The sequence below is a fragment of the Bombyx mandarina genome, chromosome 11 (assembly GCF_030267445.1).
Source record: "Bombyx mandarina strain Sakado chromosome 11, ASM3026744v2".
Classification (NCBI taxonomy): domain Eukaryota; kingdom Metazoa; phylum Arthropoda; class Insecta; order Lepidoptera; family Bombycidae; genus Bombyx; species Bombyx mandarina.
In genome coordinates, this window is record NC_143218.1 from 1,636,163 (window position 1) to 1,652,733 (window position 16,571).

General features: G+C 36.8%; 1 protein-coding gene across 2 annotated transcripts; it reads left to right on the top strand.

The window, feature by feature from the left end:
- The first annotated feature begins 2,781 nt into the window (after positions 1–2,781).
- On the top strand, positions 2,782–16,429 carry LOC114246628 (uncharacterized). Of its 2 annotated transcripts, XM_089731258.1 has the most exons (7): positions 2,782–3,083; positions 5,179–5,286; positions 6,150–6,265; positions 10,428–10,496; positions 11,734–11,848; positions 13,219–13,345; positions 14,052–16,429. In XM_089731258.1, exons 1-7 carry the CDS (start codon positions 3,010–3,012, stop codon positions 14,661–14,663), a joined length of 1,221 nt encoding a protein of 406 aa, XP_089587384.1. In that variant the 5' UTR covers positions 2,782–3,009; the 3' UTR covers positions 14,664–16,429. The 2 variants fall into 2 exon arrangements, with proteins under 2 accessions (XP_089587384.1, XP_028035051.1); XM_028179250.2 differs by lacking the exon at positions 10,428–10,496.
- Positions 16,430–16,571: the final 142 nt, after the last annotated feature.

Genomic DNA, 16,571 nt, shown 5'->3' on the forward strand with positions numbered 1-16,571 from the left:
TCGTCAGGTTTGAGCCCCGTGAGCTCACCTACTAAAGTTAGGGTTACGCTGACATAGCCGCTAGGGCTATCAGCTTAGGTAGGAAAAAAAAAAAAAAAAAGTTAGCAAGTTCTCTCCGGTTGAGCCCGTGAGCTCATCTACTCACACTCGAGTAGCTGTAATAACTCCTTAGGGTACCAGCGAATGGTAGGTGTTGGAGTTTGAATGTGTAAGTAATGGCAGGCAACACTTGTCACATGTGAAGTAACAGTTATCGAATATTGGAATGCTTATTTAAATGTTTAAAACAGATGATTGTCTTTTCAGCCATGACTAGGAATTCTCATCTAGACACGGACAGTAAAACATTTTAGGGATCTTATAAAAATAAAATATTGTAATGGTGTAATTGTGTACAAAATGCTTGCAATACAATTATATTAACCATGAAGCAGAGTGTTTTTAAATAGCCCCTCACCTACAAAACCCAATACCCTCAAATTTAACCGTCCAACAGTAGGAAAAATATTTTTGTGGACATTTCTCATGTTAAGTATTTGTGATTATGATAATGTCACGACACTGTGTAGTGTCCAGAGAGTTAGTGACGAGTTCCAATTTAAATACTGGAACAACTAAACCATCTATAAAACTTCAAACTCATTTTTCAAGGTTGGGCCAAGGGAAATTTTCAAAGTTACTCTATGTAAGTTACTCTATTGGAAGTAGTCGTGGCCTAAAAGGATAAAAGGTCGGGTGCATTCGTATGTAGCAATGCACCGGTGTTCGAATCCCGCAAGCGGTTACCAATTATTCTAATGAAATACTTACTTAACAAATATTCACGATTGATTTCCACGGTGAAGGATCGTGTAATCGTGTAATAAAAACTAAACCCGCAAAATTATAATTTTCGTAATTACTCAGTCGTATTCGCAGGGGTAGGTACCACTGCCCTGTCTATTTCTGCCGTGAAGCAGTAGTGCGTTTCGGTTTGAAGGGTGGGGCAGCCGTTGTAACTATAGGAGCCTTAGGACTTATGTCTCAAGGTGGGTGGCGCATTTACGTTGTACATATCTATGGGCTCCAGTAACCACTTAACAGCAGATGGGCTGTGCGTCCACCCATTTAAGCAAAAAAAGATGTGTGGTGTCGTGGGACACCGGATAGGAACGGAGTTTCTTATTATAAAAATATTAACTTTAAGTTATATTCGAGGTATAAAGAAAATAAAACTGGAGGTTTTGCAACATCTCGCGGGCATTCGGTAACGTGCGAACTTATTGTGGTACACTTCATTCACGGTTGTTTGCATAAAGAACGCTCTGAGATCGTGGCCAATGAATGATAAAAAAATGTTTATTTGATGACGAAGGGCTCGGCGAGTAAATTAACCCACAAACACAGCCCACTGAGATTTTCGCTGGATCTTCTTAATGGGTCGCGTTTCCGATCCGATGGCAGATTCTGTGAAGCACGGCTCTTGCTAGGGTTCGTGTTAGCAACAACGTCAGGTTTGAGCCCCGTGAGCTTATCTACCAGCCCGGTGACGCTGATATTGTCTCTTAAGACCATCAGCTTAGGTAGGAAAAAAAAGCTGCAGCGGTATAAAAATGTTATAACCAGCGAATGATTACGAATATTTTCATACAAAGCCAATAGAGCCGAATAAAGTTCAAGTGTTAAATTAAAGCCATACATTCCATAATTTGCATATCTATCTTATCATCTCCAACCGTGGATACTCTATGGTTAGTGATCTTACTATAATTTTCTTCAATAATTGTATCATAGAAAATTTTAAATTTTAATTTCGGTATATTAAGTAATAAATTATTCGGTTGCCATAAAATAATCTATACTAAATGCATTTAGTTATATAGCATGAATAAATTAGGAAATATTTCACTGCTGACGTAGTTTTTATTACAAATAATTATTGTCTTTGAAAAATAATGATCTGGCAATAATAGAATCGATACTGGAGAAATAAATTCGATTTTAAATTTGTTTAAGTTGTAGATTTTGATTAAAGCTCATTTTCACATTTCAAAGTATTTAAACAACGAAATGAAAAACTGATAATACAATTTTCTTTTTCGTAGTAATAATTGTGCAACTTTGTATGTAATGGTTATTAGGAACAGTTATAACAAAATATTTTGACGTTTCTCTCAGGGAAAGTAACAGAAACAAAAACAGAAAAAAACAATACTGTTTGTATTTCAGTTCTATCAAACAAAAAATATGGAACACTGTAATCACATGCTAAAGCGGACAACTAAGATTAAATTTAATGTAAGCGATTGTTTTAGGGTCCACAGACATTATAAAATGTGATAAAGTAAATCACAGATCTTGCTAAAATTGCTTAAAGGCTTCCAAATTAAGAAGTAGCCCTTGAAAGAGGCCGAGTTTACGGACACGTTTTATCGATTTATGTTATTAATACTCGATGACATAAAAGTTATTATTCCTTCCACCTGTCCTGGTGAAACTGGAAAGGCCTCCGGGCCACCAGTAATCTTTCAATCATAAAAAAAAAAGTTATTATTCAATTTTAAAATGCTTTTTTTAATTCGAATCTTTATCGCAATACCTCTTGAAAATATCATAGGATTTATTTCGTTGAAAATATCGTATATCTGTTAAATATAATAAAATTTTATTTACAAGTCCTATTTAAAAAATAAAATTTGAGAAACTCGATTAACCGCAATTGATAAAATCGATATTGAAAAAAAGGAATCCGAGCTAAGCAATGTTGCCAGTACGTGTTGACCGCGCATTACATCACCCATCAAGTCCCATGTCATGGCAGACATTTGACGGCGTTTGCTAAAATTTTCGACTTTTCGTGACATGTACGTCATTACGACATTTGATTGATAAATTTCTAAAGGACCCATCAAAATTAGTTTGTTTGAAAGTTGGTTTACGCGCTAAATGTGTTTATAATATAAATCGGACTTCAATTAAGATGTGAATTGTTCGTGTACAATTTTGGTGACGCGCCATTGATACCTAATCATGACCGCACAAAAGTGCGTTGTCGAAGGCTGCAATCTGGAATATGATGTGGTCTGCAGCTTCTCATTTTACAAGTAAGTCCTTAATTTTAGATTATATCTATTAATTACGTGCTATTTTTAACCTAAGAGGGTTGATTCTTTAGTCTATGGCACTATATGGTAGGCCGCGTGACCTCCAAAAGTTAAACAAAAAAGGGCGGCAAACAGATATGTGTTTCTATTTTCTTATCACTATATATGAGTTGGTGTATGTAGGCAGTAATTTATGAATGTTACAAGATTTAAGATTAATTCCTGCACTTATAATTATGACATTAAAATTCTAATGAGTTGTCGAAACTAATGATAACATTATGTATTTACTACAAATAACGGAACGATAACAGTTGATTGAAGGAAATAGTGGTTAATAATTATAGAGCTATTTTTATACCAGAAATAAATTTAAAACATTGTAAACGTTTAAGAAAATTAAAAAAGTTGCCGTGTACTTTAAATCTTATCAATGAATTTTCCAGTCAAGAGACCTTAAGTTGAAGTATGGTCAAAAATATTGAATGTTTGTTCTGAGAGGCAAATCATACACAACCTCACCTGAATGCTCAAAAGTTAGAATTAAGAACATAGCAGAAGTGACCATTGCTTAGAATCAGATTATGAAACAAAATTTTTTTTGGTATTCAGCTTATAAACTATCTGTTTGTGCAATAATCGTGTTCATTTGTAGCTATATTTACTATTAGAAAGAAAGAAAGCAACCAACACTCATAATGTAATAGTTAAGTGAATTTTACTCTACATACTAAATTGATGCATATCTAGAATTTTCTATTGTAGAACTTTACTATCCACAGCTGTATAACATGTGAATGCATAGGACCTAAAAACAACAATATAGTTTTATTATTAAATCATAATGCAAAAATTGATTCGGAAAATAGGGGAAGTGTGAAAGTAGCGCCCCGGTAAGCAACAAATTAAAGGGCAGACGGTTAGAGTGGTATGGGCATGTGATGCGTAGAGAGAAGATGCATGTGACTAGGAGATGTATGGAAATAGTAGTGCAAGGTAGAGGGGAAGAGGTCGACTGAAGATGACATGGATGGAGTGTGTGAATGACCATATGCGAGAGAGAGAGGAGTGAGTGTTGAGATGACGGCTGATAGAAGAGAATGGAAGAGAAAATTTAGCTGTACCGACCCCACCTAGTGGGATAAGGTGGAGAAAAAGAAAAGGGAGAAGAAATTGATTCTGCATGAAATATAATTTGCATATACAGGATATAATTAAGGTATAGGTCAGATGAGTTACGGAATATTCATTGTGATTGTCAGGAGCACAGTTCTAGCAAGTAGTTTAGGTAAAACACCAGAAGACTTGTGCAATTGAAACAAACAGCATAGCTAATATCAGTTAAACTTTAAATTGGAGAAAGCTCCCTATACTACCGACAATTGGATATTGCCCAGTATTTTGTCAAACTTAGACTACCTATGGGATCAAAACAGGAAACTTCTAAAGTACTATAAGTATCTATGCATTGCAAAGGTACAGGGCCTGCAAATAATTCAAAATACATTCATACATGCAAAATAAAACCCTTGCATTAAAAGCAATAAACTCCATAAACATACTATAATAGAAAATAATAAAATGAGGAAATTTAATGTGTATGTATACCAAAGATAACAATAAGACCTTATTGAAATTGTTTTTAAATGGGGTATTCAATTACCTGATTTTGTTTTTATATTCTAAAGCTACCGTTACCATTTTTTTTATTTGTCCTATTTCCATTTTTACATGCTTTATTTTTGATTACAGTCTTCAGGGTTAGGAATGAATCAAATTATCCATTTCAATTTTGTTTACTTGCACTTGTACGAATTTAATTTAAATCTAAATTCAGTGAAAACTATTTAAATCTAATTTGATACTAATTTTTCACAAAGCAATATCTTAAGAAATCCTCAATTACATCCCTATAGCAGCCATTTATCTGTCTAGATGTCACGCTGATGGCCCATCTTATGTTGAGTGGTATTCCATTTGTAGTAGTACAGTAGGGTAATTGTCCCTAATGGTATCATAGTACACTCCACCGATGGCAACTTATTAACTTCGGTGATTATAACAGGAAAATAAATGATTTTAATCACCATTTCAGTGCCAATGTGACATCGGACAATGAACTCCAACGGCAGGAATGGATTGATGGTGCTATGCACGAGCAAAGCGAATGCCTCTGGAGGCATGTCAGCTTACAGCTGTGTGGGTATGTTCACTTGATTATCATAACCTTAAATTGGATTTGTACTTGTACTTAGTTTTCAATTATTGTTTTTGTGGCAAATTGTGATACTAATGATGTCAAATAGACAGTTAATTTGTCTGTTGAACTTTTGAAGATTGCATTGTACACCCACTTTGAGATACAAGTTCTAAGGTCTCAGTATAGTTACAACGGCTGCCCCACCCTTCAAACCGAAACGCATTACTGCTTCTCGGCAGAAATAGGCAGGGCGGTGGTACCTACCCGCGCGGAATCACAAGTGGTCTTCCTCAGTTACCCAATATTAAATGTTGTGATGGTTTTTGTTATGACCAAGGCATTTCAGTGGGAATTTGTACTATTGTCAGGTTGTTGACAACCTCAGGGAGTAGCCTCGAGGTGCCAAGGTATAGTGGTCTGCAATATCTTTAAACAAGACACCAACTGCTCTCTCGTCTACTCGATTGTAGAGGAAGGTTTATATGTATAATAACAACCATAAAATAGTGGAGAAATACTGTTATTTTCCTCAGACACAGCCCACTGAGTTTCTCGCCGGATCTTATCAGTGGGTCGCGTTTCCGATCTGGTGGTAGATTCTGTGAAGCACGGCTCTTGCTAGGGTTCGTGTTAGCAACGTCATCAGGTTTGTGCCCCGTGAGCTCACCTACTAGTTAAGGCGACGCTGATATAGCCCTTTTAAGGCTATCAGCTTGGGTAGGGAAAAAAAAATTGTTATTTTTGAGGTTTCTAATGTGATGTCGTAAATAATCAATAATAAAATTTCATGTTTCCGAAGCGAAGCGAGGTCGGGTCGCTAGTTTGAAATAAAATCAATGCTTACAATATTTTATTGGTTTATTTAGATACCATTTTGAGCTGGACAACCAGGGACTATGGATTGACTCCCCGATGCTACCCGAACTCTTGACCGTGCAAGAAAAACCACCTGCATTGACACCGTCAGCTGAAGACACCAGAAGTGAGTATTTATTTGTATAATATGCTCTCAGGAGAACTTTTTTAACTATCAGACACTGAAATAAACTTGGAGCCAGTCTTGTCAGTCACAATTGCCATGCCAATACCAATTACTGCTGACAAAGAATTTGATTATAAACACCCTACGAGAGAATTGTTCGCATCATTGTTCAGAGTATAATGGTTAGTAAGAACATAAGAGTAAGATTTAATTGAGGAACTTTGAAACTTGAATCAAGTGTTTTACAAAATGATTTCTGGTAGTTTTTTTTTGCTAAGATGAATGGTCTAATTCATGGTCCACCTGGTGTTAAGTGGTCATCAGAACATATAGACATCAACCACGTCAATGCAGTCGGCTATCTTGAGACATGAGTTCTATGTGTCAGTTTCTACAGTACAACGGCTGTCCCACCCTTCAAACCGAAACGCATTACTGCTTCACGGCAAAGATAGGCAGCGTGGTGGCACCTGTCCGTACCATCAGGATCTATATCTTCACTCTCTTCCCCTACTCTATGCTCCCTGTATGTAAATGTTACTACACCTTCACTGATTACTAAGAACTACTGATAAGGTTCAGCTTTCAAACTTTCGACACATGGCTGTTTCAACAGCATAAATTGACAGGATGGTGGTCTCTATCCGTGCTGGTTGCTATACAGCCAAGCCAGACTATTACATCCACTTCCTCACGGACCCATCAGATCCAATAAACTTTGCATTAGACGCCGTCAGCTCTAAGACTAGGAGTAGGCTTTGGAATCCCGGTAACCGTACTAATAGAACTCGACAAAGAGTTCGACATGTAACCTAACCTATGCATCAGCTCGCTGAGTTTCTCGCCGGATCTTCTCAGTGGGTCGCGATTCCGATCCGGTGGTAGATTCTGCGAAGCACTGCTCTTGCTAGGGTCAATGTTAGCAACACTTCTGGTTTGAGCCCCGTGAGCTAACCTACACGCTAGGGTAAAGCTGAAATAGCCTCTCAAGGCTATCATCAGCATAGGCAGGAAAAAAGAAACGCAGTAGCTTCGGTTGCGGGTGTTTTTGTTTATGCAGTAGGTAGTTGAGAGGGCAGAATGTGTCCTAGAACTAATCAGGATAAGGAAACAATGGTCCCTGTTACGATAAAACAGAAAATCCAATATAAAAATTATCTTCTTTATTATATTTTTATATTTTTTTGGGCACGCAATGTGTAGCACAACTTTAAATATAGGTTCAACGGCATCGCGTAACAAAGCGAGTCAACTTTTAATTACATTGCGGCTTCACGAAACATGAAGCTACTATAAGTTTTTTTTTTTTTCTTTTTTTAAATAAATAAATAAATATTTACTAACAATCACGCCACGTTAACTGGTCCCGTGATAAGTTCGTAAAGAACTTGTGTTACAGGTACCAGATAACGGATATAAATGTAAGATTTTTATTATACACATACATATATTTAATATACATACATAACCCTGGAAAAGACATTTATATTTATCATACAAATATCTTCCCTTGGCGGGATTCGAACCCGCGACCCCCTTGTGTAGTGACCATGTCACTTACCACTACACCAGACGGCCGTTAAAGGTCGTTGGACGAGCTCACGGCCCACGTTACTGGAGCCCATAGACATCTACAACGTAAATACGCCACCCAACTTGAGATATAAGTTCTAAGGTCTCTGTATAGGCTGCCCCGCCCTTCAAACCGAAACGCATTACTGCTTCACGGCAGAAATAGGCGGGGTGGTAGTATCTACTCGTGCGGACTCACAAGAGGCTTTTCAGCTTCAAATTTGACAGCTGTCATTATGGTATTAACATTGACGTATCGTTGACATTGGCAAAGCCGACCTATAAAAACGATGATGGATGAGAATGTTAATTCAATTAAACGACCCACCCTATCTAAATCGGCTACGTGGGTCCGTGGACATCACTAAGTGTACTCCGTCATTTGTTTGCTTTGAGACGTGAAAGACTCCATTAGTAAACTATAAAGTTTATGTTAAAGTAAGCGTAATATCTATACGGCTAACTTACGCATTTAGCGGTAGGGGGCCGCTTGGCTCTGCTCCTAGCATTGCTGAAGTCCATGGGCGACGGTAACCACTCACCGTCAGGTCATGCTCGTCTGCCTAAAAGGGCAATAAAAAAATAATTAAAAAAAAGATGTGGTGTCGTGGGACACCCGGTAGGAACGAAGTTCCTGCGGTTAATGTAGAATCGACACAATTTGCAAAAAAAAAATCGTGCTCAATTTTATGTTGGTTTTCTTGAATTTTCTCTTAAATTTTGCTGATTAGTTTTTATTTAAGTACAGGAAAGTATTTAGGAAATTCAGTATTTTAGGAAATAATAAATTACGTAAAATAAAAATAAAATCGTAATTCAAATTATCAATTAAAATAACAAAATATGTCTCTTTATTTTTGTTTGACGACATAAAATTACATAGAAATAGAAATAATTACAAAATAGAGAGAGAAGGGATGAGAGAACGAAAAGAAAGAGGGAGAAAGAGAAAGGTATTATAGACTACTCGCTTGTGTACGCGACTGTCGCGCCTGCGCACGTCTCATTTAACGTTTTTATTCCACGCACTTTTTTCCACGGATTTTTTCTTACGGTTTTACTATCACATTTTTTTCAGTTCGGTCGCGCAGCAAAATCCCTATCCCCTCCAAGCCTGCCGTAAGGAACTTCGTTCCAAAACTTCGTTCCAATAAATAAAATAACCTATTTACGGAATTCTATTTTAATATTATATTTTTTTCGTGTACCATCTAATTATTTTGTGTCTTAATAATCCTTTTAGGGGTCAGCTTATTTTAACATATTTTTCATAAATTGCTAAAGGATTTTTGAAAGAATGTATTTTATAAAAGCAATAATTTAAAAATATTCAAAAAGCAATGCCCAACTTACAAGAAAATAATTTAAAGTGGTTATAGGTGCGTGCGCTAATACTTACGATCAAACTGCGTACTAGTCGGTATTCCGACGCTCCGACCTTTATACGCATTAATAGAGAATCGATCTATCGACGGTTCGCCTTCAGGGTTATAAATAACTTGAGAAGTCAAAATAGTACGGGAAAGTCCGCTACAGGCGGACCCCCTAACATTTTTGGAGATAAAATAAAAAAATACATCCAAACATTAGACTTTATTTACTAACTAGCGACCCGCCCTCGCTTCGCTTCGGAAACTGTAATTTATTATTGATTTCTCCACTATTTAATGGATGTTATTATACATATAAACCTTCCTTTTCAATCACTCTATCTATTAAAAAAAACCGCATCAAAATCCGTTGCGTAGTTTTAAAGATTTAAGCATACATAGGGACAGACAGATATAGGGACAGAGAAAGCGACTTTGTTTTATACTATGTAGTGATTAATTAACAACAACAAATTTTATAATAAATATAACTTAAAGAAACTGCTTCTTCTGTATATTTGTAATTAAAATCTAACATAAAAGCTTTTGTAATAATAAATGCAACATCTACAAGTTTTAAAACATCTCGCATCGATTATTATTGAAAATACTATGTAGTATGTAAAACTTTACAGTTTTATTTGTCGCAAAGGAATTTCGTAAAATCGACTTTAATCGTGTTCACGTCGCGTGGGTATTTCGAAAAACAATACGGTAATATTATACGCCCTGTAACGCGGTGGATTGGTTCCGCGTTATAAAAGTGTTTACGCATAACGCGCTTATATAACTCCATATAACGCGCGTTACGTACAAATATATTGCGACGAAGGGCTCGACGAGTAAATTAAACCACAGACACAGCCCACTGAGTTTCTCGCCGGATCTTCTCAGCGGGTCGCGTTTCCTATCCGGTTGTAGATTCTGCAAAGCACGGCTCTTACTAGGGTTCGTGTTAGCAACGTCGTCAGGTTTGAGCCCCGTAAGCTCATCTACTAGCTCAGCGAATTTAGAATAACCCCTAAAGGTTACTAGAATAGGTAGTGAAAAAAAAAGAAAAAAAAAAGACTCAATAATGTCAAATTACAATCAAGATTATTGTTTAATCTTCAAAATTGAATCCACGGCTGCGTTGCGACGTAAATACGGAAATATTTCGAATCAGATAGATATAATTATATTAAAAAAATCGGTCTCACATTGCTTATTGGTGGTTGCAGGGTCGGCGTACCGATCCGGAACTGGATTTCAATCGTTATTCGAGAAATTCGCCATGAAATTGCCGAAAGGTACTCTCAGCTTGTACCTTTTAAACTAAAATATGATTCTAAGTCCAGTAGGCGTTGATACTAAACAGCAGACCAGAAATCCATCTGTTATAATAACATTATGAGCTATATTTGTAGAAAAATAGCTACATTACCGTCGTTATTAGGCTGAGATATTGTCTTACGTGAATAGTTTTGCGGACGAGGGCTAAATAATTATCAAGAAACAAAAAAAAAACAAGTCTTTTCTATTCTAAAATGATACTGTTATTCATTTTTTTCGTATACCCATTCGCTAGTAGCCTAAGAGGCTATTCCAATTACACGCGGGTAGGTGTGCTCACCGGGCTCAACCTGAGAGAATTTGCTAACACTAGCCCTAGCAAGAGCAGTGCTTTGCTGAATCTACCACCGGATCGGAATCGCGACCCGCTGAGAAGATACGGCGCGAAACTTTGTGGACTGGTTATCATTAAATAACAACTATCAGTATCTAAGGCGGCTCGCTGAACTCAAGATAATTTTATGCCATTGCAACGATGATTACTCACGAGTTTCACCACAGTGACTGCACCTCCTGTGCGATAGATGGCGCTATCTACGCGACACGTCTTTTTCTTCATCGTTCCCTCACTTCTGAGGATCGCGACCACATGTGACTTTCCGTTGGGTCATGGGTGGCGTGAACCGCACTACTGCCACCAACCGCTTTCTCAACCAGATCTGTAACCCTGCAATGAAAAGGCAAAGATCAAACTTGAGAGATCTTCCAGATCAAATAAATAAATAACTTTGCTCATACTAATTTGTGTCGCGAAGCATATACCATAGTGTCTTCTAATTGAAATGCAGTATTTAGCGAATACTTATTCTCCGTGGTCACACGTATGGTCGAAAATGTAAATTGACATTATTTTTTTTGACCTATTCAATTAAGCTCGAGGGGTTATGCTAGATTCGCAGAACAAGTAGGTGAGCTCACGGGGCACTAACCTGAAAACGTTGCTAGCACTGGCCCAAGCAAGGGCAGTGCTTTGCAGATTCTAGTACCGAATCGGAAACGCGATCCACTGAGTAGATCCGGCGCGAAACTCAGTGGGCTGTATCTGAGGGTTAATTTACTTGAGGTACCTATAAGCACCGTTAGTGAATCGGGAGGATCCGTAATGACGTGAAACTCCTCGACATGTATGAAAACGTATGAGATTGTATGTATGTATGAGATTCTCGGTTGATGCGAGCTATTGTTTGTCCACAGTCGCTGAGATCGTTCGAATGGACCACAATTACAGCGTCGAGCCCCAGAACAAGGAGAACCCTGATAACATATCTCGACTTAACGTCAGACAACTCGTCGACACGTTAGGATACCTGTGAGTTTATTCTATTTTATTTGTCTTATCCCCAGAGAAATGAGAAAGAAGCTTCAAGTGTTATCGTTTAACGCATAGTCTATGGCCACATTGTCAGAAATTGATGGTAATTTGATAGTAACTGGTAAGATATCAGATCAGATAACAGGTAAGTGGCAAAATATATCGTGGCCGCAATCCAATGCGCTGGTCCAACCAAATCTGCACCAATCTGGATGCCATAGACGCCGCCGAGAACAGAGGAAGATGGCGAAACATCATCCAGAGAAAAATAATGGGAGCAGATAGTCACGACCCTCAGATATGAGAAGTGCGACTCGTGAGGATTGTAGGCAGAAAAAGGCAGGAATTTGGTAGCTTGAAACGCCTGGTCAACCTTAAATTACAATTAGTGACCGCTGTACTCATATACATTATCCAGAGAACGCTGCTGCCCATACTTTGATGACTCTTAATTGCCTTAATGACATCCACAAAAAGAGGTTTGATGCTAACCTAAGTTGATACCAGCATTGCGCGGACGGAGGAGTATGAAAATTTTCACATTTATAAAGAACTAGCGACCCGCCCTCGCTTCGCTTCGGAAACATTAAAACACACATGAAACCAAAAAAAAAAAATAAAAATTTTTTAAAAAAAGTAACCTATGTTCATCAGGGACAATGTCGGCTTCTAATGGAAAAATAATTTTTCAAATCGGTCCAGTAGTTTCGGAGCCTATTCGAAACAAACAAACAAACAAATCTTTCCTCTTTATAATATTAGTATAGATATAGAGAAGGAGCACCGGACCCAATTTTATTTTTTAATTATGCACATGCTTAAAAAGTACATTAAATCAATAAGTAAATAAAACATTGCGCACAGTACCATGTATTTGACACACACACGCACATATATTCTTTTGTTTATTGTTAAAAGTCTGTGGTCAAATTGAGAATAGATTAATATTGTTTGTCTTTAACTTCACATATTTATCCATAGTGTAGCTTTAGCGAAATCTGTGATTATAGATTTATAGAAGGAAAGTATTTGATAATAAAACCATAATAATGTTCAAACTTTAACTATTCCAAGGGGGAATTCTGTCAGTATCTTCGGAACCTTGCCTAAATTAACTCCTTTTAATAATATATTTTAGTTATTAAATTATTATTATTATTTTGTAAGGTTTTTAGTTTTAGTGTTAGAATTGATTGCATAATTTATAAATATTATTATTTATTACATTGTATAAAGTATACAAATATCTTCCTACATAATTAAAGTAATAAATTTTTACACCGATTTCCATTAAAAAAAATTATGGTCAAATTTCGACCGCTGGGTGACCACTAACTCACATTAAAGTGTATTTTTATGGAACTCAGGTCCCTGAAAAATCTCCAAAGGAAACAGCTTTGGGTCGTGAAGGTGGAAACTGACAAGGCTGAGGCGTCGATAACCCAGTCGGAACAAGTCATCACCAAAATGCAAGACTCCAAGCAGACCATAGAGGTGAGAAAAGTGAGAAAATATTTGAAATATTTTTAAGCGGTGACCTGCTTGTCAAATATCTAAAAGGACATTTTGGGTTTTACGGTCACCTGTATTGACGTGCGTGCGAGAGAGATAACGAGATGTTCCAACTTCGCAAGCCTGTAGAATCCACGCTGCTTATTCTCAAAAGCTTCGATTTCATACGTTTTTTCACCAATAGATGGCGCTCTAAACATTCTGCGTCTTTAGTGTAATCTGTGACACTGCTAATTCCCAATTAAGGCGGGTAGAAATTATGAGCACCAGCTCAGTGTATTAAAAAGTGTCAGCTGAAGGGGAGCCAATTAAGGTGGCGCCACTGTAGCAAGTGGAAATATTTAAAAGACGGCATCATAAACCAATAGAGTAAATTAAGTTGCTAAATTAAGAAGGAAATAAACACTTCCTACGTAAAGAGTAATAAAAATGAATAGTAAATAGAAAAATATTAAATTTTTCAACTCTACACACTTCACTCTGCTTAAAACTGCTATATTCACATCAGTTCCACTTCCTACACTAGCGCTATTTCGGTGCGTTTCCCAACAATAACTGTGTTTACAGGTGAACACTTTTTCAACTTGTCCCCTATACAAGATGATGCTCCTTACTTCTACCTTCCATATTGTCGAATAAGACAATGTACACAAAGACTAAACTGACATTGACATTGCCTTGTTTACAGATAATACCACAAACATCGACTTCAGCCGATCAGCCGGCCAGCGAAGTGCTACAGATAATGGACGAAAACGCCATACCGGAGAACTTTATATACGAAATAGCCGAAGAACAAGAGATATCGATGGAGGAAGTCAAAGAGATACCTTCTTCGGGGAACCAGGAGTGGATCGTGAATATAATACCGGAGGAAACGAAGAATAAATACGCTTACATTAAACACTGCAGTACGGGGAAAAAGAAGAGACATTTCACAGCCGATGTGAACGAGATAACATTACAAGGTGACTTTGAGAATTACTACATACTGCCGGACGTCGATCCGTCTGTCGGCGTCGAGATAACCACGAGCTACGAGCCGGAGAACTACATAGTCGAGGAGTACCAGCATCTGGTGCTTGAGGATCGTCCCAAGAAGCGCGTCAAAGAGGAGGGCAGCGGGAAAAAGAAACGCAAGAGACTGTCTTCGGGGCGGGACGACATCAAAACCGAACCAGACGACTGGGTCATCGAGAATGCAATCTCCTATGACAACGATGAGTTTGATGACAAGAAAGCAGCGTCCAGGGTGCGGAGAAAAAATAAAAAGTACCTAGGCTTCGATTTTGTTACGTAATCGATGTTTCTAAATAGTGGTCCTTGTGGTTTTTTTGGGTATTTTTCACGGATCTGATGAGTCTATGGTGTATCGCAGTAAACAAACAGAGTTAAAAGAAAAGAAACTCCAGCCGTTATGTTTGTGTGTGCACAGCAGAACTGTACTAACAAAGAACGCTAAAGATTCATCAAAGTTAAATGTATAGTTTTTAAAAACACCCAAAATATTACAAAAGACCATTATAAATAATGCATCATCATCATTATATTAAATGCGACTTTGTATAATGCTGCTATCAACGGTGGGCATTGTGAGCCCATCTGGGAAAGAACCGACGCTCTGCAAGTTGTAACGATGCTATCATGTGTATGATTCGCGAAATTAATCAAATCATTGAGTTATTTGTGCTCATAAGAGTGGAATTTCGAAAAAAAAAAAACAATTGGAATTATATGAATTTTCACAAAGTTGAATACTGGCTTCGAATTCAAATAAAATTATTATAATTTTTAACTTGATATGTATGTACAATAATTGTTTATTGTGACCATTAACGTAATGTAATGTTGAATACTTATAAAGTTTTTAACATACATAAAAAGTAGGCAGTGACATGTCAATAGGGAAGTACCTCGATGTTCCAACTCGGATCATCTCATCTTGAAATTACTTTTGTACTATTAAAACGAGCTGTGTTCACAGTTGGCAAATTATTTTATTAATAATATAGCCAAAAACGATATATTTATGTTCGAGAAGCAATTTATAAGTCTTCGAAGAGTCTCTCACTTAATTAACTGGAATACGAATGGTATGTGATGTTTATGAGTTTACTTCATAGTTACTATTGTGTGGACGATCGTAGGCAATGCAATATGTTTTACTAATAAGATTTACTGCTAGACAAAGGTACTATTAGCACGCGGCCCAAACCGAATTGATGCCATCTTGTTGATCGTTTTTTTTAAAATATACATAGTATTATTTTTTCTGTAAACTTCAGTTCTGGTTTTTGCATAAAGCAATTCTATAAGGATTTCTTTGTAGTTTCGCCTTTCCCAATCGAATTCAAGACAAATTTTTTTTGTTTTAGTAGCGTTGATAGTAAATTTTGTCTTAAAACATTTGGAATCGTTCATCATTAAGCCTCTGATTTCGAGCTGCTGAAGCGAATCACAGAAAAAAATCCAGAAATCGTACGCAAATTAAATCTAAATCTTAAATTATTAAATTTAAAATCATTAGGGAAAAAAAAGTCTTAATTATATATATAAAATAAAATTGGCGCCTGTGCCTTTTGTAATATAAAAAAAAAAAAACGTAAATATTGTGAAATAGTCGAATGTCTTGTGTTTTTAATGTGTCCGACATTCGCGCCCCCCAAAAGTTTACGCTGCACTCTTAAATATTTAAAAAGAAATCCTGAATGTTCAAGATATTATTTAAAAACTGCGCGTTACATTTTACTGTGTAACACCGATAGAGACGCGACTGATTTAATTAAATAGTGACAGATGTCAAATTTGACAGCTGTCAATAAAATCGAATGTCGACGTGAGCTGCGAAGTGTAGTCTTGGGACTGTAGTGTATGTAGGTAATGTATCTAAAATTGTTTACGTCACTGACCTGTCACTATTTAATAAAATCGGGGCCATTCATTCGAGGAAGGTTTGTTATTTTGTCAAATGCATTATGTATGTTCTCTATATATAAATATATTTTTTTTTGTCAAATTGGTATATTAATAGTTAATAAAACTTTGTTTTTTTTTCTTTGTATCAGATATGTGTTTTTTAATATTTTTATTTATTGCTTAGATGGGTTGACGAGTTCACAGCCCACCCGTTATTAAGTTGTTACTGGAGCCCATAGGCATCTACAACGTAAATGCGCCACCCACCTTGAGATATAAGTTCTAAGGTCTC

Bases quoted from the DNA above. Each gene is read 5' to 3' on its own strand.
- LOC114246628 (XM_089731258.1), top strand. From the start codon at position 3,010: ATGACCGCACAAAAGTGCGTTGTCGAAGGCTGCAATCTGGAATATGAT. The intron at 10,497-11,733 runs GTACTCTCAGCT...GTTTGTCCACAG, and splicing joins CGCCATGAAATTGCCGAAAG to TCGCTGAGATCGTTCGAATG. The intron at 13,346-14,051 runs GTGAGAAAAGTG...CCTTGTTTACAG, and splicing joins ACTCCAAGCAGACCATAGAG to ATAATACCACAAACATCGAC.